Here is a 27,290-nt window from a genome sequence, read left to right as displayed (position 1 = left end):
TAGGACCAGAAATGCAGAGTTTTTTCTCAGTTTCCAGCTGCTGGGGATGCATGAGGTGCAAAAGATGGATCAGGAAGGAGAGAAGCTGATGGCTGTAGTGATGCCTAGGAAAGGAGGATCTCATAACCGGAGCACTCAAGGAGCAAATGTTTTTCTGTGCATGCATGCTGGGGGATGCTGTTTGCATTCCCTCAGTGTGTAGGAGCCAAGTCAAGCCCTAAAAGAGGAAACAAGGGGACTGAGGAGGAGCAAGGGGCAAAGGGGCCAATGTCTCTGGCTGTGATCAGGAGAGGACATGCAGTGGGTGATGCTGCACCCTAACAAGGTGTCCCATACTTGTGTCCAGGCCCTGGCACAAGGGCACCTTGTGACCTGCCTCTCTGCAGTGTCTGCTTCCCTGTGCAGCACAGCTTATCCCCTCCAGTCCACTCGCTCCCTGTGCTCCAGCATATGAGGACCAGCAGGATTTGGCCACTGAGACTGATTTGGGTAGATCGTTTCAAGCCCTCTCACAGCACAGTCTCCATCCAACAGATCCCTTGGGTCTTGGTGCAGACAGGCCAGTGCATAGACACAGGGACCATCCAGACCACTTCTGTCCTCCTCCCACCAGGACCTGTATAATCCAAATCTATCCACCTACTCAATAGGCAAAAACACAAAGTCCTCTATCTCTGAAAATAAAATCACCTACAGCTGAGCTTCCAAAGGCATCCCACAGAGAGATTTGGAGCAGATTCTCTGCCTCCCACTGCCTTGTGCCATGTGCTCCAATTTGCAGCTTATACCAAGCACATGATATTGTTAAAGACTGAGATGTGCATTATACAAATATTTCTGTGATGATGTGACTACTCTGCAAAGCCATGGAGGCAAAAGGGAATGCAGAGGGGGCTGTGACATGTTTGGCACTCACTGCACAGCTCCGCTTCCCTGCCAGCAGCCCAGTGAGTGAAGCCCACCTCAAAGGAAGAAAACACCCTTGTGAAATCCTTGGGAGAAGGGGACATAGACACATGCTGCAGCACAGCAGCGTGGTGGCTGTCACATAATACTACTTCTTGGACAGACAGCACGTTCCATTTGATTCCCTAAAACTTTTGTCAGGAATTGCACAGCTTAGTATCAAGGTTTGCATACTGCTACACTTACCCCACACACCACCGCTGGATCCCAACCAAGGCAGCCAGCTGCAGGGCTGAAATCAGACCCAGAACCCAAAAGGGTGTTGGCAGTGCTGCTGGCAGTGCAGCTGTAACACCAGGGCTGTGCCCTGCAGAGGACAACCACACTGCCCAGTGGGCTGGGCTGGGCTTTTTAGGAAGGCAGTGAATCAAATTCCAGTGCTGGCCATAGACAGATGCTTGCACCTCTCTGCTCTGTGTGCTGAAACTTCTATGGGGAATCAGACAGCTTCAGTTCCAACCCTTTCCTTTAGCTTAGACATGGTAGTAACAGCCCCACCGAGACAAAGCCAGGCCCACAAATTTCCCCAGGGATCTACTGTGAACTACAGAGCATAACCTGGAGCATGTCTGTTGCTAAGCATATGCCCACCTGCCCTGCCAGCTGTTACAAAACATCTCATCTGAAAATTTGAATAAGCATATAACATAGTTTGTTTAGTATTTTTAAAAAGACACAGGCAATGCAGAAATGAGTGAATAAAAAAATTACCTGTTACTGTCTAAAGATTTAAACACAGATAAGTGAATCAGGCTTTCTAGTAATAAGGACAATAGAAGTCTAGAAATATGCCCTAGTTGAAGGGTATGAGGATTATGACTAAAACTTATTTCAGAGATTCTGTCTAGGACTAGAATATAAAAACTTTTCTTTAAGTAATTTCTTGTAGTTACCTTTGAGGAATGCATAATTCCTGACATTAATTTAGCTAATGGACCTATTTTTGTTATATTTATCTTCAGATCTGAAGGAAATTTACTATTACTGCCTTTAAAAAGGGCAGAAAGATTCATGTCAGTATTTGTCATTATTTTTGATAGCTTATGATATATTCAGCACTCCAATCATTCTGCTCAGTACTATCATATTGATTGGTAAATGAATAGTTCAGTGAATATGTGGTTGGAAAATCTAATTTCTGAATTTAGTTTCTAAGCAATCATCTCTTTCTGGTTTTTTGGCATGTCCCTCTGCAGTGGCCCAGGCACTGGACATATTCCAGTTGCAAACTGTTTTTCATTGACAGCTGTGCTGCTTTTTAGACAGCATTTTGTGGTTCCAGAATTTAATGTTCCCAACTGTGGCAGCTATACAAAAGATGCTGCAGAGAACTGCAAATTCATTCCAAGCTGGGCTGGACCTAACTGCAAAAGATGACATCTCCAACAAGTTTTAGCTGGCTTAAAAAGAAGTCTCAGTCCTGTGCTCCTCTGTCCTCGTGATTCTGGTCCAAATTCACTTACCTTTTCCCTTCCCAGCAGCTCTCATGCAGGCTACAGCTGCACTGTAATGAGGAGACAGGCAAAGGAGGCATGTGGGTAAGTCCTGAATACAGGATGGGCAGCGTTGAAACTAGGAAAACTGCAAAAGACAGAGAGCAGTGAAGGCACATGCAAAGAAAACAAGTGAATAATCTGCATAGTGGGTTCAGTAGACTGCAGAAGGAAAAAAATAAAAGCAAACTGGCAATATGAACTCTGCTTAAAGCTTCTAATATAGTCAAATGCTCTTCCACTAAGAGTTCTTGAAGTACACCTGGAACTCACATGACAGGATGGTTTCACCAGAGATTTCCTGCAACACCAAAAAATGAGAAGCAAGCTCAGGAGTCAGTGTGGGAACATGTTTATCCCATGTGCACCTGAGCACGAGCTGCCACCCAGACAGGTTCTGTTTGCACACTCCTTTCTCAAAAGAACACAAGTGCTGAAAATGAAACTGTTTCTCAGGCAGTAGAGGGGAAATGTCCATGTCTTGGCGCTGCATATCTGCAAGAGCAAGCAAAACTCTGTGAGAAGCACTGGAGCAGGGCCATATTACTTCTGTATTGGCTCACAGTCCCTGCTCGAGGAGAGAGACAGATCTGGATATTTTTCTGTCAACAGACACTCACAAAGATCAATTTATCAGTTTGACCCATAATGAAAGAGGCATCTAAGACAAAGGTAACATCAGTTTCTAGACATGAACCATCCATCTTTATCTCTGGAGAAAAATACCCAAGCAGCTTGCTTAGAGTTTGCACCAGGTGTGCACAGAGAAGAGGTGCTGCCAAACACTCTGCAGTTTTAGAAGATGTGTAGATGTAGCACTTAAAGCTAGTATAGTGCTGGACTTGGACTTGCTGTGTAATCAGTTGGATTCAATGATCCTAGGGTCTTTTCCAACCTAAACTATTCTATGATTCTATGATGTTGGTGATAAACATCCTGGAAATGCCCATGCCATAAGCCAGTTGCTTCCCAAGACCTAGTCTTGCTTAAGTAAGCCAAGGACAGTTTTGCAATTCATGTCAGAGAGGCTATTTGACATTGGGACCATGTTCAGATAATGAGGAAACACTTCAGTAATTACAGATGGAACTATTAAATTTGTGCATGTGTTCTTCTCTGAGAACAGTCCTCATGCTCTTAAGGTGTCTAATTGCTCTATTACACCGAGATTTAAAGCATAGTTCTCAAATTTAAGTAGAGGTTATAAACAGCAGTAAATAAGTAAATTTTGTTGCTGTAATTTCCAAACAAAAGTAAGAGGAGTTTCAGAAATGTAACAGTTACAGTCAATGTTATGACACTGACATAGGGAAAGCTGTGCATTTTTATTTCTATGTGGTCACAGCTTCACGTGGCAGATTTCATAAGAATTTAAGAAAACCATGTTGTTCAGTGCTCCCTCTACCCCCTCTTTCCAGTGTTCCATTCCAGAAAAAAAACCTTATTTTTACGCTAGAAAAATGCAAAAATTGCATCTAAACAATGGCATCATCTGAAGACAACCAGACTGCCAAACTTCATTGTACCAAAAACATTCAAAGGCATGAAGAAAATAAGATTTTTGTAAAGCCTTGGTGCTGCATTTAGTCACAAGCCAGGAAATCCCTGTAAGGAACTGAAAATCCTTTCTATATTTAGCATCAGCTTAATAGGATAATGTGGCTACAGTTTAGTATTCTTCAGATTGATGGATTTTTGCATTGCCTCACTGAAAAGGCCAGGCTTCTTCAAGAAGTCTGATCTTGCTACTTTTGCAATAAGATGTCTTATGGTCAAGGAGAACAACTTCCACTTTACTCTTTTGATAGTTCATTGTCTTATGCAAGTGTAATACTGCTCTGAGGAGGTCAACACAAAATTGTCTGCTTTCTGTCTTTTAGAAAAGGTGCCCATACCATTCTGCAAAACAAAGAGTTGTTAAGGTATAGTCATCTTTTATAGCTTCAGTATTTTCAGGGATATCTTTTTCTGCATAGTACAATTCATGTTTGCAATCCTATAAGAATCATAGAATTACTACATTTGAAAAAGACCTCTAAGATCATCGAGTCCAAGTGTTAACCCAACACTGCCTTGTTCACCACATCCACCAGTGCCACAGCTACATGTCTTTTAAATGCCTCCAGGGATGGTGATCCCACACCTTCCCTGGGAAGCCAGTTCCAATTCCAATTTAAAATAGTATTCTCTGACTTGCTCTAGTATCTTATCACAAAATCCCATTTGAGGACAAAATGGAGAGTTTCATGTGTTAAGAAAATGCAGCAATGCTCTAACCAGATGCAGAACATAAAAGGAACACATCCTAAAAGTTTCAGAATTGCCTTGTTGTGCCCTAGGTTTAAACTGATCTCCAGTCTTCCACCTGCAAATAATACAGGAGACAGTAAATGAAATGCATAACATTTTTGTGCCAAATTTTCAAAAAGTGTCCACCTCCAACTTCATTTTTTAAATATATGCTTTAATATTGCCATCTGCAAATGTGAAGCTGTGAAAGCATGAATCTGAAATCTGTCAGCTGTTAATCAACATGCTGGTAATAAAAAAATGCAAGTGACAGAAGGCTGGGTTTTGGGAAGGAGGTTGTGAAGGGTGAGAGAATCGTGCCTATTTTGCCAGAAGGCCATGAGAAGCCCCACCTAGACCAAACTTGGGATGCTTCGGCAGGCTGTGCTGCACAGCCAGGAGCTCCACACCACTCATGCCTGGCTGGAGAGCATCCCAGCCTTCCCATGGGGACAGCATGTGACAGATCCCTGTCTCTGGGGCTAGAAATCAGACACCTCTGTAATTTCAACATGTCCAAGGGATATTCACTGAAGTAGGAGAGAAATGCTCATAATGGCACACCAGCTAGGTACCCAACACCCAGCACTAACAGCTCAGTATTTGCTCTCAAGCCAACTCTTGACTTTTAAAACCCACCATCGTTAAAATAACTTTTCTCTTGGGAAATTAAATAAATAAAGTTTATTTCCAAGAGGAAGATAATGTATTATAAAAATATTAATAATTCTGAAAAATTTGACCTGGTAGAAACCTTTCTTCTTTTTTTCTCATTTCTTCTCACTCAGTATTCAAAGGCTCTATTATGGAATTGTTCAAGCCATTGCTTGTAATACAGCATATTAATAAATTAATTTTCTCTTTATAATTGTAGTTTTCCATTCCAATTTCCTTTTTCTGACTTCTGCACGATTTTTTCAGATGATAAAATGCTCTCCTTCATATAGTTATTTCATTCATGACTTTTAAAATTCATATTTCACATAACTATGCTGGCAAGTTTGCTCATTGATACCTCTCCCCTATAGTTTTCAGTTACCCATCTGAAGAGATTCCTTAAACTTCCCTCTCTTTTAGAAGCTTTAATTTAATTCACACTTTTTGTAAGAGAACTTTTATGAATAGCAATTTTTTCACACATGAGAAAGCCCCCTTATTATACAGGATGATATTAATTATCATTAGCTGCATGCTTCTTAGCAATTCTGGCACCAGTTTGCAGTACACACCTATAAAAACTCATAATGCAAAGTCTCAAAACTTGCTGGCACAACATTTTCTTAGTGTTGAATGAGGCCACATAAGAACAACTGCCTTCAAAGTCCAAACATCCCATAATCTGCTCATCTCCAAAATACATCACAGCTTTTGATCTCTGCACAAACCCTGCTGTTGTATTAGCTCATCTTTCAAAAGGATGCCCACTTTTGACATCTTGACTTCACAATTTTAAAAGGCAAATGAGTAACAGCTTCTCCTAAATTGTCTTAGAAGATGAATTGCTTGTAAATTCACAGCTTGTTTTCTAGTTTTGACTTCTAACCCTTAAGTAATACTTAAACAAGGATTGAATAAGTTTTTAGACTTCTGTGTCAAGCCCAGAGATGGCCACAAACACCCTTTGATGGGTATTTGATCCCCTGAACACCCACACAGCATCTTCCTGCTTCCACCAAAACTCCTCTCTCCTGGTGAAATTTGGCTTCTCATCATTCATCTACTTTCCTTTAAAAGATGGCCAAAAACGGAAGTGAATGAGAATGTACAGCCCAGTCTTTACATTGTATCTGAGACACCGCAGTACCCTGAATATTGAGGTTTAGGTTCAAAGCCTTCCTCATTCTGAGAAAGTTAAACCTTGGTGTCCCACCTCTCATAAAAATGCCCTTTCACCCCTTTCTGAGCCCAGAAACAGGTGAGGAACAGGAAGGGGCTGGTGGTTAAGCCACCTTTTTCCTCTTAGAATAGTCAGAATTGGGTTGTAGTTTCAAAACACATGAACAGTTACCAGACTCACTATCAGCTTGTCCTCCTGGTGTGTTTTAAAAGAAAGCATTCAAACATGGGCTTGGTTCTCTAGCAGAAAAATTATACCAAGTCCAGGATATTCTAGACTCAAGGTCCTGTGTTGGTGGACATCCATCCAGGCTCCTTACCATCCAGAGATAGTAGAAGATGTCAGACACCATTTGGCCATCAGTGTTTTCTACAATCTTGACCAACAAAATGCACCCCCTTGACTGCATCCCATCTGGAGATCATCACTGTCCCTGTGTTGCACTGAGGAAAGTGAGGCACCTCTCTCTAGGTGTTTGGGGCAGACATCACCCTGGGTGACTGGGGCTGGCTGTGAGCCTTGTGCTGGCTGACCACTACACCTCTTCTTCCCTTGGGTACAGCTCACAATCGCAGTACAAGCTACTCTTAACCCTTGGGCAAACAGCACAGTGAGCTTTCCTGACATAATGATGTAACACATTTTCTAAAATTGAACACCTGTTTTCTGATCCTGTTTTCTGGAACCTTTCTTACATTGCAGCACATATGCCAAAACACTGTGTTACAGCCTCTCAGATCATTTTTAAAACTGTACTAGCTACCTCGCTGCTTTCAGACAGTCTGCTTGTGTATTTGGGGATTTCTGGTTGCCACAAATACAGTATATTAGAAGCTTTAAGCAACCATTCATCACCTCCTTTTTTAGGTTTGACTTCACTCCAGGATGCAACAAAACTCCCATCAGATTTAAAATACCCAGCCTGACAGAAACTTCCACATGAAGCAGCGGGTCATTAACAAGCTGATAAATTTTCAATTGCTGCAGAAGCCAGCTCATGTTAGCTTTTAAATTAGCTTCTCAGGCATTCCAGGAGGCTGATTTGAGAACTAGGATGGCCAGTACCAGGCAGGGGACCGATACAGCTAAAGAAAGCTCATGAGCCAGTTCAGAAGATATGTTCCAAGTTGCTCCCCAGGTCTTTTGCCTTTTATTCTCCAATTCACGTATTACATTTCCACTGGTTTCCACCAGGATTGTGCATGCACCTTGACACGTTCACAGAAGTTCCACGATACAGAGTTTCACAACTGGGACAGGTCCCTACAATCGGGACACCAGGGTGACAAAACAGATTCTGGTGAATTTCCCACTGAATAGGATGGAGAGAACATAATTACCACATCGTAGCACTACAGTGTCTCATAAACATAGAATAGACTAGATATATTTACCACAAAAATCACAGAAAATAACTTATCAAAGAATATATATTTTCTGTAAAATATACATTTGTAGAATATAATTTTAATACAATTTTTATACTTATTGATGTTTGGTTTGCAACACTTTGTATTAAAAAAAAAAAAACCACAAAATATTCTTGCTGCCAGAATTTTATTTCTGATAATACTTATAGTTTGAGGTAACAATGAAAGAAGACTGTGTGCTGTGAACAAAGTCAGTGATGTTTGTCTGCAGTCACATTTTTGTTATCAAAGTGAAAAGTAAACTTAGGACTTGGCAGGTACACTACAATTCATAACAATTTAGGTCATGGCAAACTGAGAAAGCAAGGACTTATGCAAACCTATTCTGTTCAAATTTGTGAGTTTTGCAATATGTGCCATTAGTATGACAGAAGTCAAGACAGATGTAGTTTACATCACTATCGTTATTAAACATGTGTCTTTGTATGATCCACAGCACAGCTTACTGCAGGAGCCAGGAATAATAAACACAGGGGTGGGGGTCTTTGCATGGAGCCTTAGCAATGATGACATGAATTCAGCTTTCCTTGATATAGATAAAAACTGATTTTCCATGCACACACATTTTATTTACACTGACTCATCAATAGTGACTAGTCACCCCTTCCTCTGGCAGCAGTAATTATGAGCAGTCTCTCATCTTCTTTAACAAGCTCTGCTTCACACGCAAAGTCTCAGTGACCTCCTCAAGATGTGAGTCGTTTATCAGGGTCCATTCAGCAGCAGCAGTCTCTTTCCAGTACAGTCCTTGGTATGGCTAAATTCCATTGTCCCTTTTTCAGCAGTCAAAAATCCATGATAAATTCTGTACAACACTGTAGTTAATATAACAGCAGCACCAAATATTATATTAATTCATTTGCTAAAAGCTGTTTGCAATTATCTCTCTGTTGACAATATTTTACCAAAAGTAAATCAATGTACATCTCTAAATATCAGAAATGTATACTTTGATAAATACATTACTGTACAAGAATTCTGACATGCAGGTCATGCTGTTGGGCTTAGCTATATACAGAAGAACATATTACATGGTCAACAATAAATTTAATTTCTTTTCCTAACAAAAAAGTCAGGTATTATTCAACAATTTCAAGGATCACTTAAGATTTCAGTCATTATGGTCTTCCCCATGTAGCTCTAAAACTCTACAGTTTAAGGGTAATTTTTCCTCACCAGCCCAGAACCTCAACTTTGCCATTGCATTTGTCCTGTTGCATAAACAGAGGTTAGTATTGAATGAAAAAGCCACTAGAGGAGATATAGTTTCAAAATTGTAATGAATGCTGGTTGCTAGGAGGAAGATTGATGCAATAGGCAACTGGTCAGTGCTGAAAAGCCGCTGGAAAAATCTTAGGAGTGCACACAAGTTAGTCTAGACAATACTAACTGCACTTGAAAAATATGTATATTTCTATCTATATAAGGATGTAAAGTCCATATGAAAAAAAGAGAAAAGGAGAAAAAGTGTTCTTAGTTCAACTTAAAAGAGGGGGGCATTTTAACAGTATCTCTGTGCTTTATGGAGACAGATGGAGAATACAAGGAGACAGGTTGCAAAACAGACAGACAAACAACATATAGGACAAAGCACCTCAAAAAACATTGACTGAAGAAATTTTTGAAGCCCACTAGCCAGAGGTATAAGGCTGGTTAAAAACCCAACTTGTGAACTACTACCCTCTTTCAATGGTAAAAAAAAGCCCCCAATAATTGTTTCAATTTTACTTGGTACTCAGCTTCTGAAAATGTTGAAGAGCCCTGGAGTAGAGAAAATACTACAGTACCAAGCAGCACTTGCTAGCTTAAAATTGCAAGTCTGGATGGCATTTACCTTTCTTGCATGTTTTGTGCCTTCCCCAAGCCATTAAGAAAGAGATCTGGCTTCTGCTTGCGTGTAACCAGTAATGACAACCTCTTTGCAGTTATCTGTGTGCAAACAACCGGAGACATTCAGAACTCTGATACAGCAATCCAGTACCAAAATAAGTTAATCGCAAAATAAAGTCGTTTATCAACAAGTAGATAGTTAAAAAATAAAGGAAAAGGTTAAACACAGAAAAACAATCCCACATGCAGACCAGTTTATCAGTGCTTTCATTTCAGCAGGATGGTAACAATGTGAGAACACACATCCAGAGCCCTCTGTGGTCTCCACGATCCGCAACACTGCTTGTCAGGTGATGGAGACAGGATGGTCCATGCAAATGAGCAAACCCTTCAGAGCAGACATCTTCAGAATGGATTAGAGTCACAAGAAATGGAGGTTCAATGGAGTGACTAATAATTACTTGGAAGCACATTATTTTAAGTAGAACTCCCTGAAAATATGTTTATTTATATGGACAACAGCATCCAATAACTGTCCTTTTATTGCCACAGGAAAATAGGACAATATAGTAGATAAAAGAAGAAATGCCACATGAAGTATCTTTAAAAGCCAAGACAAAAATCTTCAGGTACCCAAGTGGCTTTTCTTACTACTGGCAGTTGTATCGTGCTGGAGTTAGACCATATTTGTGGAGCCTATGCTTAACGCTACATTTATTTCCAATATGTGGCAAACAGTATTTTATTTAATACTATGTAGCCGATTGATGCCATCTGGTTTACAAGATGGAAGGGATGGGAGACCGAGAGCGCCTTAGAGGACAAGGTGAGCTGTAGGGTGATGTTACTGGAGACAGCCGCAGAGCATTGCCTGTCAAGCCAGCTATGTTGTTTAAGCTTCGAGATTTTTCATAGCCTTGTATGAGAAAATGCACAGACATCAGTTGAATTCAGCCAAAAAATAGACAAAGACAAACAATACAATGTAATGTAATCCAAGGAGCTATCAGGGACTCAGAGGGAATCTGCCTGCAAAAGAACTCAGTGCTGAGACACATTACTACCAAAAGATACTAATAAATAAAATTATTTACAAATTAATGCATCCACTTTTTCCCCAAAAAATTAAACAGACCACCACACAAGAGGTCTGACCTGCTCTTCCACATCCCATCTTGCATTTAGTATCACACTGTGGGCTTCAGCTGGGTTGCACAGAGAGCAAGATAAGGGATCCCACCAGGGTGACTGAGCTATCTGGCTAAGCATAATCAAAAACCCATTAAGACAGACTACAGAAACTGTCAGAATCACATAATCTCTGCTACATTCAATTCCTAATAAAGTACAATTTTTTTTCTTTAAAATAAATAAACCAGAAACCAGATAAATTTTATACAGTATGTGTAAATCAGTTTTGCAGAGGACTGAATGATAATATAAGAAGCCTTATCTTCAAAAATATTAACCCTTAGGCTTTGCTTCTAATTTTGAAGTCTAATAAGACAGCAGAGTTTGACATATCTGTAAATGCCTCCTAAATGGCAAACTTAAAACATTGAATTTGTGCTTCTTTTCCAGATGTTTTGAGCAAAATCAACGGTATTAATCCATACAGGCAAGTAGTAAATTTTTAATCATTAAATGAGGCAACCACATAAAGCTTCACAATTTGAAGGGAACATTGCACTTGCAGATATTTCTGTTCACATACACTGTGAGCTCTAGCTACCTACTTTTTGCTACTGTGGATTGTTTTCACTTTGTAGAGGCTATGCTGTAAACCAGTGAAAAACAGTGCTATTCACTGCTTCACTATCTTCATATTCATGTATTTTCAGCAGCTGCTGAATAACCCCATTTGTTAGGAAACGGATCTGCTCGTTGGCCTGAAGATATCAGCAAGGAAAAACAACAAAGATTAAGCCAGGCAAGACCTTGCTCCTGAAGTACATGGGTACATGCTACAGTGCAAGCATGAGAAGTCTCACTGATTTCAGTGGTACTACTTATTTCCTTGATGACAAGTATACATTTAAGCATTTGTCAGGTTAAGATATTCAGATCTAAATTGCTTGTAGTGAAATAATAAGACTTTTCCCACAGAAACCTTAAAATACAAATGACAGTAAAGCTAAACACCACATGGAATGTCAGCAAACTTCTTTTTTTGTTTGTTTTTTTCTGATTGAAGTGGTTACTGGCTCAAATGCCAGATCTCTAGGTAACAGACAGTTAATGGCATCTTTAGGAAAAATCATATCTTAGGCTCTCCCCTTATGACAAATAACATATTTCTTACTGAAACCTGCATACTGTAAAACCATACTTAAAGCTAATGTATAACCTCATGTTTGCTAAAACATTGTGCAATGTTCTCTCCAGATGGCAAGGGCAGGCTAGACTGTGATACTACAGAATTCTGATACATTTCTGAAACAGCCTCCAGTTTCTGAGTTTCTATCAGTATTTACACAGACTAGAAAGAATTATGTTTGAAAAGGGAAATAAAGAGAAGCACAATGCTAGTGTATATATTTAAACTCCCTGTAAACATAAAGCTTATTAAAGAAAAATCAAATAATCAGGTAGCTTTTTTACATAGAAACTAGGAAAGTAGTTTTTAAAATTATTTTCTTGCTACGCTTCTAATGATAAAAGGAAAGAACTGATAGAGAAAGATGGTAAAGATTATAAATAAAGTAGAAACTCCTAAAAAATGAAAACCAGATACACAAGATGAATAGTGAGAGATGCATGATCCAAAATCAGTACTTTTCAGGTATTTTAGTGGATCAGCTCTTAATCAGTATCATCTTGGAGATGGCAATGCAAAAAAGCTCAGAATAAATTATAATTGAACAACCAAGAATCAACCAAGGAACAAACCAAACAAGAAGAATGTACCAAAAGAAGGAAAGAAAGAAAGAGTAAAAATAAAATGTAAAAGTATTAGACTTGATGTGTGAATGACATTCAAGCATTCAAATCCATTTGTATATTATTTGAAGATATTTTCTGCTTATGGGCTAACTTCCCTACTCTGTATAAAATACACTCCAAAGTCAGTGACTAAAACATTTCAGCCTCAACTAAGATTATCATCAGAGCCAGGCAAAGAGCACATTTCTCATAATAAAAAATGTCCATTCTGAACTCAAGCCCCACTTTTCTAGTAAAAACTATAAAACCATTTTCTTTTAAATCTAGATTTACAAATCAAAATGTTCCAGGATAAAATAGGTTTTAATGTTATAAAAATATATCTTTAGTAGGTGATGGGTAACTTCTTTTATTATTTCTGATCTGCTCTAGTCATGGTTACCACCATAACTTGCTGAGTGAAGTAAAAAAGCTGATCATGCAAGATGCCATGGTACTCTACCTTATCCAGGTGTTCTTGACCTCCTCAAAGACTCTTAGCATTAGAGGTATTTTAAATAATCCTAGTTGTTGAGAAGACAGTGAAATATACGCTCAGTGGAAAATGTAGTAAATTTGTGCAAAAACATGCTTCCAATGACTTTTCATTTAAGCTAAACATTATATACACTAGTACGTAAAATGCCCGAGCATAGAAAGTCATACTCTGCAAATGCCATACACATGGAACTGGTTGCATATCTGCCTTCACAGGTTTAACCTACTGAGCTTCTGCTTTGAAAAGAGCATTTTCAGAACAACGCAAGAGAATTCCTTTAGATATATGGCTGCCTGGGACAGCTATGTTTGCTATATACTAAGCAAGTTTAAAAAAAAAAGCCAGAAAAATCTCAGGCAAAAATATTTGTCCAGTGCCACACAGCTACTTCAGATGAACTCTGAGGTGAACAACTACACTTCAGCACTCTGGAATGCAAAATCTGTCCGAATGATACACGGTCAGAGGAATATAATTTGCCAAGAAACAAAAGCAGTTCCTAGCTAAGGAAATGGGAAGACTACCACTGGCAAACTGATCTTAAGGCTATGTCCTGATGTTAGGTTTGCAGCCACAGCCAGATGTGGCCTGCTGGGGCAGAAACAATCAGTCATGTGGGAGATGCAAGCACGAAACAGTTTTGCAAACCCCACCTAGGCGTTCCCATCCTACTGAGCAGCAACTAATCAGATTTGAAGAGGCTAAATAACTAGAAAGATATTTTTAACACCTTGCAAGGTCAAGCATTGTTTTACTACATAGCTGAATTATGGCTGGGGTAGAGAGTAATCTTTTAGTATCAGTGGTGTATTGCCAAGGGAGAAAAATATATTTTGGCATTATAAGCTCAAAATTTTGTTTGAAAGAAATCTAAATAGCATCTCAGGATATACTTTTTTGTGTTCAGAAATGTTGCTTACTTCTGACATGTCAACCTTTAAAGTGTATTCAGCTGTAAATTTTACTAAGAGCAGACCACAGTTATAATATGATTAATTCATCTTTCAGAATGACAAGTTACATTGAGTGATGAGTGGCTGAATGAGCAAGGTCTGAATTGCAGGCTTTTCCACTAGAGATTACAGACAAATGAAGACACAAGTGAAATGAGGGTCCAACAGCAAGCACATTTTTTGAAGACTAAAGGGGATGAGTGTTTCTAAAAGGAAAAGAATGACTAGGAGTAAAGAAAAAAAGATACATTGTGAGTACAGTCTTTCCTCTTAGAGCATTGTGCACATCATTTTACTCTAAGATTGTTTTTCACAAGCACATTGCTGAGTAACCTTTTATGATCTAATGAAAGAAGTCCATACCTTTCCTGATCCCTCCATCAGTAGCACACGTGTAATCACCTGTTGTCAGTAGGAAACATGTTCCCCCTCTTCTGTTTTTGTCTCTTGTACTAGAACGTCTGATGGGAGGGAGCCTTTCACCAGGTGAGAGTGGCTGCTCACTTCCTGCACTGTCTTCACCTGATAACACTGGTTAAAGCACCATGCCCATTTACAGACAATAATGAATGAAGAAATGAGACATCACAAAGAGCTTACGCTGAATGCCAGATATTCCCATCACTCAAAAAGTAGATATAAAGTAAATCATTAGAAGAAAACAAGATTGCAGTTCATCATTAATCAGTACAAAATGGCAAAAAGATATATGTTTTGTTCAAGAATAAAGGATCTTTTGACTTTCCTGTTCTTCTAAAATTTGTATAAAATTAGATTAAACTAACATGAACTAAGAAATAATCAAACCAAGGCTCAGTTAGTCACCTACTCTGGACTGTAACTTGTCAGAATACAGTCAGCCTTGGATATTTCAGACACTTATTTACTATTTTGTCTATCATTTTTGCTAAACAAGAGGTCATATTAGGCATTTTTGTTTAGAATATATAGTTTAATGTTTTAAAGACAAGCCCTCACTCAGAAGGACTATATTTTCAATATTTGGTACTATACACTGTTTATTAACACACTTAGCTTTCATTTTCATATTTATTACACTTGCACTGCTTGTCATCATAAGTATCCAACATTAAATGCTGTCTCGGTCTCTACTTTATTTTGTAAAACAGAAAAACTTGTACCTCTCCTGATTTGTCACTCCCAAAGGACTCTCTTTTAAAATTATCTACCATTTCAAATTCAGGCCACACTTCCAGAAAAAGATCTCTTCTCAGTACAGCACATAACTTCATCTTTACCTTTGAATATAAACCCTGAGCATGTTGTTTTTTTATTTCCTGAACTAGGAATGCAAAGGGCAGAATTCAGCCTTGAAGTTTTGCACATAATTCATAGTGATTCTAATAACATTCTCTACTAGAAAAAAAGCTACAGGGCGTGATGTGAGTGGTGGCACTACTGAAAATAAAGATAACACTTTAAAATAGCTCCTTCTTGCATGTCTGCTTTCTCTCTAACTTCAAGGATTATAACCCCTTGTAAATAAAGCTGTAGACACAAAAAAAAGTATCTCTTAGTGAGAGACACAGTGATCACACTGAGCCTTCTCCATTCAGAATACCTTTGGTAGGACCTGATGGCATGAAAAAGCTGTTATCCTTAACAATTTGAAGATGCTATCTCAAAGTGGGTATCAGTCAAATCACTGAAAAACTAACTATATTTTACTGTCAGTCTGAGTCTTTTCAAGCATTTCCATCCTTTTAAATACATTTAGGATACTCAAAAAACTATGTTAATTTGTGAACAGTAACTTAGAGAGTGAAACCAAGCTTCTTTGAATATAAATGCTATTCAGTAACAGAGCAACAGACCAAAGAAGGATATTGTTCAGAAATGGATTTTCCAGACTCTTCTCTTTAAAAACTATATTTCAATTACTGAATTACACCAGTCATGAGTGGTTTTGCTCTTATTATTCTTTAGCAGCTTTACAGCTGGAGTCTCATGACTGGTATGTGCGCTTTTAAACAGATTGTGTTTGGCTTAAGAATAAATACACTTAAGAAACAAAAAAAAATATTCTTGCTGCTAAACTATTTAATTATACTGAGAGGTAAAATTTACTCTTTAATTGTAACAGATTTGGAATATGGAGCAGTGGCTTGGAGGGACTGAGGCTGTCATTTGATATGCAATTTCACTGAGTAAAGCACAAAATAATCCTTATTCATAATTTGGAACGCTAACAAATAAGGTAATAGAAATCAAAAAAAATCAACTGTAATAGTGATGATGGTGCTAAGGTCTGTCATTTTCTTTTTTCTTGACAAGATTTACATCAGCTATGCTAGTGTAATTTAATGAATAGTAAATATCATGCAATGTCTCATCTAACACAGATGAAGGAGATTCTTTTAGTCAGGGAAGCAGAATGCCAAATGGAAAGAAAACTAGAAAGAAAATTTCTTCCTATTTCCTTTGAGTGCTGGGCTTTGGATGTAAAGCACCTGCTCCTTTTAAATGACTGCTTCTTTGTAGAATCTTGCTTAACAGGCCACGATGTGGCACAGGCAAAGCTGACACAAGAGACAGACACTGAGGCAAAACACCATGGAGTCCAACAGGGTGGGACACAGTGGCTGCTCAAATAGTCACAGTCATGCAGAAAAACAAGAAACATCCATACAACGCAACAAACAACAGGCAAAAGAAAAGGTTGATATCATCAGCAGGAAAGCATTCTCAACAGAGCAAGCAAAACTGTATAGACCAGCTACATAGAGGTTTGGGAACATCACTATGCCTATTTTTGTCCTCTATGAGACTGACACGCAAATGTTGGAGGGGAGAAGGGTGGGAGCTACATCTTCTCCTGGCAGAAAGACTGGCTGCTTTCTGACCCCTACCAAACATACTGGTCTATAAAGTGTTTTCAGAGGACATGCATTTCCAGTGGGGTCCTACCTGATGATCTGTTGTGTTCCATCAGCTGGTTGTCCTTGCCCAGGCAGATGTCACCCTGTGTGCTATTGCAGGCCATGTTCAAGTCTGTCTTGCAGAAGGTGGGTGAGCTGGCTTGAGGAGCAGGAGGGATGTGCTTCTTTCGCTTCCTTGGCAATTTCTGCTTTGCCATGGCCAGGGAGTAGTACATCCCAAAATTGTTAACTATCACAGGCACAGGCATGGCTATGGTGAGCACTCCTGCCAGTGCACACAGGGCTCCCACCAGCATGCCTGACCAAGTCCGTGGATACATATCCCCATATCCCAGGGTGGTCATCGTGACTACAGCCCACCAGAAGCCGATAGGGATGTTTTTGAACTGTGTGTGTTCACTCGCTGACGGGTCATTAGGCTGGGCTCCCACCCGCTCTGCGTAGTAGATCATAGTGGCAAATATCAAAACACCAAGTGCCAAGAATATTATCAGCAGTAGAAATTCATTGGTGCTGGCTCGCAGAGTGTGGCCTAGCACTCTGAGGCCCACGAAGTGCCGGGTGAGCTTGAAAATCCGGAGGATCCTGACGAACCTTACCACCCTGAGGAAACCAAGTACGTCCTTAGCAGCTTTGGAGGAGAGCCCACTCAGGCCCACTTCTAGGTAAAAGGGCAGGATGGCCACAAAGTCAATGATATTCAAGAGGTTTTTGATGAATTCAAGTTTGTTGGGAGAAAAAATAACACGTACTAAAAATTCAAATGTAAACCACACCACGCAGACTCCTTCCACGTATGTCAGTGCAGGATCTGTCTCAATCTCATACTGTAACACAGCTTCTGTCCCGTTGATGACCTGCTCAGTTTTGTTTATAATAGTGTTGAAAGCCTCATGTGTTTCCAGGCAGAAGGTTGTGATTGAAACTAAGATGAAGAATAAAGAAGCAAAAGCGATGAACTGAAACACAAAGAGATAAAAGAGATCAGAATCACACAGCTCTTCACATTAATACAAATGATGTCTATGTTTATAGTAAAACTTTTACTCATTCTTCCTCAAATGGCTGACAAATTCATACGCATAAAAATTTCCATCTAGGCCAGAGAAGAGCAGCAGACAGCTCTCACACACAGGTCAGGAGTTCAGGAGCAGGAAAAGTCTTGGCAATGGATATCATTACAAAATGCAACTCATTAAGAAAGTGGCAATGAATTCTTTAGTCTGTACTAAACTGTCTGAATTTGATTCAGTTGTCAAGGTTCCTTGTAAGCAGTCCCCATACACACCAACCACAGCAGTACTTACACTGGTCCAGCTCTCACACACTGGAAAATGTGGGCTGACGCTAATGGTCTTGAGATTATGGTTCAGAATTCACGCCTGTCTTGAAAAGCACCTCACAGGGATCTAGGAGCAGATTCAAACTCTGGGTTTCTTTTAGATTTTCAATGATTTTCAATGATCAGTAAATCTCCTGTATTTGTACAGGAGATTTACTGATAGAAAATGTCTTCTTTGTTACAGGCAGAGTTGGTTGTGTAGCCTATTATGTTTGTAGTCATCTATCACTGATTCTCTAGGGCAGCACTAAAAGTAAACCTCGCAGAACCTCGCACACTGTGGCAGCAGAACTTTGCAACAGTCTTAGGATCTACAATCTTGCTAAATAGGTTACAAATTCAGGGCAATCCAAACAGAAAGGGAAATACAAATTCAGTTCTAGTAGGGGCACGTGAATTGATAAAATACAGGTAAATAACCTGGAAACGGCCATCACAGAAGATTGTTTAGGACTTAAAAAGCACATACTGCCTGATCTTTAACTCAGCTATCACAGTCAAGCATTGAATAACAGAGAACATCCAGGACAGGGTCTCAAAAATTAACACTGAACCAAACAGCTAGAGCGGGAGATAGATTTTCATTGCACTGAGGAATATACACCAAATGAAAAGGTGTTTTGAGATCAGTTGTTCCTTCGCTATAATGGTCAACTTCTTTTCAATGACATTACAACCATATTATCTAGCATTCAGACAGCAGTGGTGTGGTATATAAATAACGCTATTTTTTATTTTGAATTTGCATCTTAATAAACATTTTATAGCCAATATTATCCTGGGGTAAAAAAGCCTTCTGGAGACATGAAGATTTTTAAAAGTGTTAGGAGCTCAAGGAGGCAAAAAGATGCCTAAACAGGCTAAAAATATCTGGTATCTAGTTACCATACTGAAATCTTGAATGGCATTGGAAAAAATCTAGTTGCAAGGCAGACAAAATAACAGCCATAAGCCACTTTAATCTAGGATACAGCATTGTGGCAAAACTGATTTTGTGTACTTTGGATATCAATGATTTAATTTAGTATTAGCATTCATATTTAGTGTTATGTGCCACAGGAACTCATTTGGGCTCGTACAGTACTGAATGCTGGTATTTTTCTAATATGGAACACTTGTTAGACAAAAAAATATTGTCTCCACAACCTGTAAAGATAATTCCTTTTATCTGGAAACAAGCTTAAATTTGCAGTGCAGGTCTGGCAAATTTATTACATTCAGATTCATGAGATGGATCTGTGAAAAATTCCATATAACCACCTATATCAGATATTTGCAGGTTATTTATGGCTTCCTTTCTCCAATCAAGGAAAGAAAAGTTATTACACCATGCCCTACAATTGCAAACACTCTAAATCTGTTACTTTTCAAAAACTACTGAATCAGAGAATGAACTGAACACTTATCATCCAGTCTGGACTTCTAGCCACAAGCTAAGCAAACAATCTTACACTGTCTGATTTTTACTGAACAGGCTTTTCTGCCTTTGCCTTAACTACAGAATTGCTGCATGCTCATAGCTCAAAGCGCCTGACACCAACATACACAAAAGACCTTCAATCTTGTGTAAGACAACTAGAGTCAGCAAATACAACCAGATTTATACAGCCTAACTGAATTAATCTCAGCAGACCTTTGCAAAACTTCTCCACAAGAGGGATAGAGAATGTATCAGACTATAAGACACTGGTGGGCTAAGAATGAACCTTGGGTGTCTCCTAGAGCATCCTCCAGAATCCTTCTACACAGTCAAGGATGGAAAAAGCAAACAAATCTTTTGAGGCTGAGTCACTGAAGCTAAGTCAACACTGTAGTTTGTACTTTGGGAGGGAACTTTTGACAGATAAAATATTGGGCAACCTCTTCAACGGCAACACTGGTGATTTCAGACAACTGTGATTTTTTTTTTAGTCTGAAAATAAAAGAAAACTACATTCAGCCTAACCAAAGTAAAATTTACCACCAACAAAATAATTTACCAACAACTCAGATATGACACGGATTAACTGTGAATTCAACAGTGCAGTGAACCCAACAGTATGTAAATAATTACTACTGTTTTCTGGACTGTATTTCAGAGTCCATTCAGGTTCAGAAACCTTCTAAAAAATGCCAAATACCAAGAGAGTAACTACAGGTAGAACTGCCCAACAAGCTATTTATTACTGTTTTGTTTAACACTGACACTGCATTGACATTGCACTTGGCAAGGCAGATTGAAATTTTTAGCTGCGCACCCCCCTTCAATGTTTTACTGTCCCTAAAAGAAAAAGACATTCAACCATGCCCAAAATCTACCCTAAAGACAGTCATGTTCCAGAGATTAGAACAAAGACAAGAAAACACGATCAATCTGGTGACAGATTTCTGGGTAAGCCTGCAATAAGCATTCATAGAAACATAAAACAATAAAATGTACACATTTTGCCATGCTTATGCATGCCATCACTGATTTTGAGCAAAGACACACATTCCTTTTATCTCTCATTGCATTTGGTTTTAAATTGCCAGCTCCTTGGATCAGGACAGAGCTTGTATAGCACCTAGCAAGATGAAGCCTCATACACGAGAGACCTACACTGTTATTGCAAAAATCAGAAGATTAAGAGAGCATGCAAGAAGCAGATGCAAAGACCAATGCAAGCAGGCACATTTTATCAGTCAAAAAAATGCTTAGGGATTAACTTTATATTAACAAAGATACATCATTAGTATTATATTACATAATACCAGGCAATGTATTGAAAAGTCTCTAGCGTGTTTTTTCATACACAACTGCAATGACAGAAACTAAATGAAGTCATATGCTATCCCCATTTTATGCTTTCCTTCTCCTTTATCCTAATTCCAGCTTCTCTAAAGTAATTAGCCTCTAAAAATACATCAATTTTTGTCATGTGGGCAAGCACCACATTTCAGAAAAAGACAGTACAGATTTGAACTCAGATTCTCTAGTGGATGTTACCAACCAAGTCCAATTCCTCAGTCCTGCAATAGTTTCTCGGTCCACAACAGCCAGGGTATCACACACAACTTTTCATTTGTTTCCTTTTTTCCTTTATAAAGGACAAAAATCTAAAAGGAATTAGCCTGATTATTATTTCAGAAAGGTTACACCAGGAGACAACTTTCTGTTTGAATCATTAGCAACCTTTTACTGTGAGAAGTTCTGAAAACTTTGGTTTTGACTAGTTGCAAGACAAGTTCAGTCATGGTATAGAGCAAAACATCTTATTCACCCCCTTTCTTAAAACAAAGATTGCAGCCCTAACACATTTTTTGAGAGTCTTCAAAAAAAAGCTGAAGAAAAATTTTCAAATAATATCCAAGTAATTATGATCTTTTCCTCATTTCTGAAAAAGGGGTTGGTTTGGGTTTTTTAAAGTAATTGCTTCTTGTTTGTTTCAATGGATGTGATAAAATTAACTTTCTTCATTTAGGTTTTCTTTTTTCCTCCTGAAGGAAGCATCTTTCAAAGTGACAGAATGGTTGTAGACACACTCTGGGGCCACCATTTTTGAAATTGAAATTAACAGAAATTGAATTAATAAAAAGTTCAGCCCATTTTTGCCAGAAGAGAGCAGTGAAATGTTCAGTGAAATGTTCAGTATGTAATACATAGCATGTAGAGCATTCCTCATTAAGCAGTTAAAGCTCTCAGTAGGCTGCTGATTCCCTCTGCTCACAGTTTGAAGGCAGTGTGCACCCAATTTTGTTCTTGTGTGTCACTATCACATGTTCAGACAGTCGAGACTCCATCTTCCAGCTTGTCTGGTTGACAGAATCACCAGCCAAGATCTGTTGCCAAGTTCTACTAATGTTCATAGTAAGTGGATTAATCATCTATAACTCAATTTTCAATGAAGCACATAAATCTAGAGTGTGAGGTGCCTGCAGATAACTTGCTGGAAGTAAAAACTTTATGGTTCTTACTTTGAATTCAGTGTTTCATGGGGGACTGAGTAGTTCAGAGTTTAAAGCAATTTCAAAATTGACAGCCAATTCTAGAACACCAAATTGAGCAGATTAGCAGAACTTTTGAGGCCAAAGTCATGTTTCACCTTGCACATAGCTCCTTAAGAGCCTTGAAAAATTAAGGTCACTAAAAATTGTGGTTGCAAATGACCTGACAACAGTTTTACCTCATAGGCCATGTCTGTATTTCCCAGTAGAAAAAGGCACAAGGTCAGAGGATGCTGTGGCTCACATCTGACTCACACACACGTTTCCCTTCCAAGCAAACCCAGACATGGGACTGGTTGTTGTCCTAGGATGGAGCCAGGGTGTTGCTGAGGCATTCTACAGCTCAACAGCTTAGACAGAGCCCGAACAAAGCAACAGCAGAGCTGGAAATTGACCCTCACACTCAGATGTATTATACGTATTCATAAAATCAGACTGACCCTACTTCATATTTAAAATAAGTTTCTTCTTTCAATGCCATGCCCTTAAATAGCCAATTATTTCTACACAATTATTTAGTGTTCCAAAATGGACAGTCATAGTCAGTGAAGAGGTTAATGCACAGCGAAGTGTTAATAGTCACAGTCATCCTTACTTCTTGCTTCACATTTAAGTTTTGAATAAAATCTCTCACCATATTTCAGTTTTTTCCCCAAAAAAAAGTTTGTACCTTGTCTGGATACAACTTGTTCTGGGGTTGGATCTCAACACCTCCTCTTTCAGCTCCCCTCACAGTGTAATGTCTATTTTCTATCATGATCACTTAATAGCAGCTTTTAAGAATCATTTAGTTTGGGTTACATTCCAGGACATAGAAAGTTTGCCCTTGACATACTTGACAATGGAAAAAGAAAATGATTGAATATTTAATAAGCCCTTGAGAATACAACACTTAATATTCTCTAATGCAGATACAGAATTGCCTTTAAAGAAATAAGATTAAAATGTTGCTTTAAATAAATTTCTTCACAGGCACATTATGAGATTTAATACATGTCTGTTGCTAGAATTTACAACGATTTTTAAAAATCAATATTCCTCCCCACCACACTCATAGACTAAAAATACAACTATAAAGCATCCAAGAAAAGAGACTGTGATGGGTTTTTTTCTAAAGAAACTAACTCTGATGGCTTGCTCACTATTATAACCAAAATCCTGCTTTCATTACAAAAGGTAAGAGCTTACTGAACCACTTAATTTTTTCTGACCAAAACAAGAGTAGAGGAGTTTCCACTCATGGGTTCTTTGCTTTCCCAGATCATTCATGCTAACCAGAACCCTCAAAACCAGGTAACTTCTGTAGGATAACAGAAAACTTAAAAGGAAAGCAGTATTTTTTTATAGTACCATATCCATTTTGATAGATAAAAAAAAAGTCCAAACTTTAGAGATTTAAAAAATATTCCCAGTGATGTCTGTTCATATCTGTTAGTTTGAGCCTCATCTTTTCATATTTCAGAATATAAAACAAATTATTTGAAAAAAAAAACTGATTCAGTTTCTTTGTCATACTAACCCTCTGACCACAAAAAGTAACCTCACCTATCTATTACATGCTCCACTCTCACTGACTGCAAGAATTAAGTCATACATATGCATAACAAAATTGTATTTTACAAATTTTCTTCACATGTATTTTAAGACTCATAGAGCTATTTCTTAGGCTAAAACAGTTAAATAGCTTTTATACCAAAATTATATTCTCCCATCATAAACATTATAAGCTGATACTGATTTTTTTTTTTTTTTTTTTGGTATCTCTCAAGGTTCAGGTAAAAAAGTATTTTTTCCTGTAAATCTTCCATAATTTTTTCCTGTAATATTTTCCAGAAGCCTTTTTATTCTTTCAGGAATTCAAACTGTCAGTGTCTGAAATCCCCCTAGCTCTGTAGGGGGACTGAATGAGACCCAGTCAAACAGGGAACAGAGCCAAAACCACGTACTGTTTCTAATCAGTCCTAACTAACTTGCAATACTGATTTTTTAATCTAGTTTTATAGCTGCTTAGGCATATAAAACCAAAGTCTCAAAAGAAAAAAAAAATCCCATAAAAAATCCAATAAATTTGAAGGATTTGGGTTTTCAATGAGAATATGACTCAAATGTGAATGTTACTTATGCAGAAAAAGAAGCTGCATTTGTAAAGTACATGACATGCTTCACTCAAAGTAGCAACTAACCTTGGCAATGAAATCACAGAATTAGATACCACTTCCAGCTTTAAAGAGAGCTCTTTTTGTTTAGATTTGACAGATTGTCCTCATTTCTGATTTCAACATGATAGATTTTTTCCCTCTGTTTAATTCCATCTGGCTATCAGGAGACTGTTAAAATCATCATGTGATTTCAGAATGAGTTCTTGTGATGAACTTACCTATCTATATAGTTTAATGTTCTGCGTGGCAGAACTTGAACATTAATGTGAATTTCACATAAACCCAAATACCTCACCAAACATACCATCAGTCTCTTCACAACTCTTTCTCAAAGCTGCTATTCTTTAGCTCTAAGTTACCTTTGGAAAACTATCATTTCATGAGAAAAAAAAAAAAGAAGGCAAAGTCACAAGTTTTTATGGCATGGTGCATTTTCAGTGCACTGTATCTGGATATACTTGGTAAGAAAACAAATACCATTAAAACCTACTAACCAAACTACTGGCATTTAAACTATAAACTCAAGGCAAACATGTTATCAATTTACTTCACCACTCATAAATCATAATGTATCACATTATTTCTCTCCAAAGATTAAGGAATTGATACAGACATAGCATTTTAAATAAACCATCAAAGGGCAAACAAAAACACGGTACATAAAGTATCAGGCACTGAGACCAATTTTATGTCTCTAAAAATCTGTAAGGCATCCTCCTTCTGGGGAATAATGTGGAATGTCAGCATTAAAGTGTTTTTTTTAAATGCCTACATAAAGATTTAACAGCCCAACCTTAGCATCCTAATTGGGAAACTCTGGCCATCATAATATCTCAACCAACATCAAGCCACAGTTAGAACAGTTCCTGCCAATATTTTTGTTTTCATCCTACAAAAGATAGGTCTACTTTTTTCAAATACCCAGTACAGTTCTACCTCATTTGTACCCTCTCCTGCTAACAACATTTGGCATTCAATTTAGCAGTTAAACTGCTGCTGTTACAATTCTACACATATTCATAACTGAATGAAAAAAAAAAAGGTATGTCAATACATTTTTATCGGTATACTGCCTAAGAACAGCCTATAGCTAATGTCCAATGTGTAGATTTACAGCGCAGTAGTATTTACAGATGAGAGTGGCTACTATCTGTATGTAGCAGTGAGAACACAAATGTTCTCTTGCTTGCTCATTCTTTTCTCATTTGTTATAGTTTTAAAAAACTGTTGTTTTTCATTACCATCTAGAGCACAAATAAAAAGGTTATTAATGCATCTTTTCATATTTAGAAATCCAGGCACAAAATTAAGTCACTGTAACTAAGCTGTTAGGTAAATCAGCAGTCTAACACCAGTTTGACCCAGATACATGTCTGACTCAACAATCTTAATCACATCTACATTTTAAAGCAGATCATAAAGAAAAACAGAGTTACAAATCATTCTGCATTTTAACTGCATTTAATTGATATATATCTTTCCAAAGAATTCAAAACTGATTAACAAAGATACCCTGATTTCATATGAGACATATGTTCTCCTGCTCAGCATGGAAAACTTTTTCCCCTGCCAAATAACTGGAAAGAAGACTTGAGAATTAATTTCCGTGGCAGGACCACACCTCATGCAGTGGGATTCCCGGGGACAGGACTGATCTGCTGCCCAGGACACTCCCTCATACTCCATCCCTCATCGTCTAACATCTAAGAAGATTACTAATTTCCTAAATGACCACTGTTGTTTCCCACTAGGCAAATCAAAATCATCTGACTTTGTTGTCCCATGGAGCAGCTAAGTAAAACATGTCATACCAACACACAACATACATGCCACTGCATGCTATTGCCTCTTGGAGACTCAGCAGAAGTCCTTGAACAGCAATTATGCTGCCTCTGGAAGCTTCTGTTTCCATTCACTTGAATTTATGAAGCTTGCTTCACTTGTGATTTTTCTGGGCTGTGACTGTTGCAGCAACGTTTTTGGCTTAACAGCTAGCTGTGTGCATTATTTTAACTAAACTTGGCATTTATATTCTAGCAATCATTTTTTGAAAAGGCACAGCAAGGCTCACTTTGACCTTGTCTTACTGAAAAGGCCTGCATGGCTATGTGGCTTGATAAGCAAACCACTGCCACTCATTCATTAAACATTGCTATAAATCAAACAGGCAAAATATTTACAGCAGCTGCAAAAACGCAATGGATGTTCTTCCCGGAGTCAAAGCAAAGGTGAGAAAAAGAGGAATTCACAGCTTGTATTCTGGCCTGGTATAAGACATTCAGGTTTCTTATTACTAAAAGAGCATATTCTAAAATGAGCTAAAATTGTCTGAAGGGAAGAAGAATGCAGATTTTGAAGCGCGCATTTCAGCCAATCCCAAATTTACATAATGTGTCAAATTAGCCTCTCTGTTTGCTTTGTTGCCCTTCTCTAGACTACCCGCTGTTCACATCATTACAGGAAAGATTAGGCTCTGGGACCTGGCAACTTGAAATACTACACAGGCAGTATCTTTCTTTCCGCACTTGATTTATCATGAGAAGTTCTCATTTGGCTCAATAGGTCAAAACTGGAAAAAAAATCTTCAGTATAATACTATTTATTATTAATAGACTTTTACACCCATGCAGACAAATGGAGAAAAGAGAAACATTCTTAATATAAATTAATGAAAATTCTATTATAATGTAGTTTGCCTAGTACATAA

At 38.2% G+C, this 27,290-nt stretch overlaps 1 protein-coding gene across 6 annotated transcripts in view; it reads right to left on the bottom strand.

The window, feature by feature from the left end:
• Positions 1 to 7,701: 7,701 nt before the first annotated feature.
• The window catches only part of KCNC2 (potassium voltage-gated channel subfamily C member 2), a 100,521-nt gene continuing 80,932 nt past the window's right edge, over positions 7,702 to 27,290 (bottom strand). For 2 of the 6 annotated variants that reach the window (XM_053978206.1, XM_053978207.1), the window contains exons 3-5: positions 17,148 to 18,078; positions 14,583 to 14,750; positions 7,702 to 8,830 (exon numbers count right to left, since the gene is read on the bottom strand). In XM_053978206.1, the coding sequence (XP_053834181.1) occupies positions 8,721 to 8,830; positions 14,583 to 14,750; positions 17,148 to 18,078 (1,209 nt within the window). In that variant the 3' untranslated portion in view covers positions 7,702 to 8,720. Of the gene's footprint in view, positions 8,831 to 9,849; positions 10,762 to 14,582; positions 14,751 to 17,147; positions 18,079 to 27,290 lie in introns of those variants that run through there. The other 4 variants (XM_053978208.1, XM_053978210.1, XM_053978211.1 and 1 more) reach the window with 4 other exon arrangements.

Source organism: Vidua macroura, chromosome 5, assembly GCF_024509145.1.
Source record: "Vidua macroura isolate BioBank_ID:100142 chromosome 5, ASM2450914v1, whole genome shotgun sequence".
In the NCBI taxonomy this organism is placed as follows: Eukaryota; Metazoa; Chordata; class Aves; order Passeriformes; family Viduidae; genus Vidua; species Vidua macroura.
Note: the sequence above shows the minus strand (reverse complement) of the source record. Positions and strands in the feature narration are given on the sequence as shown.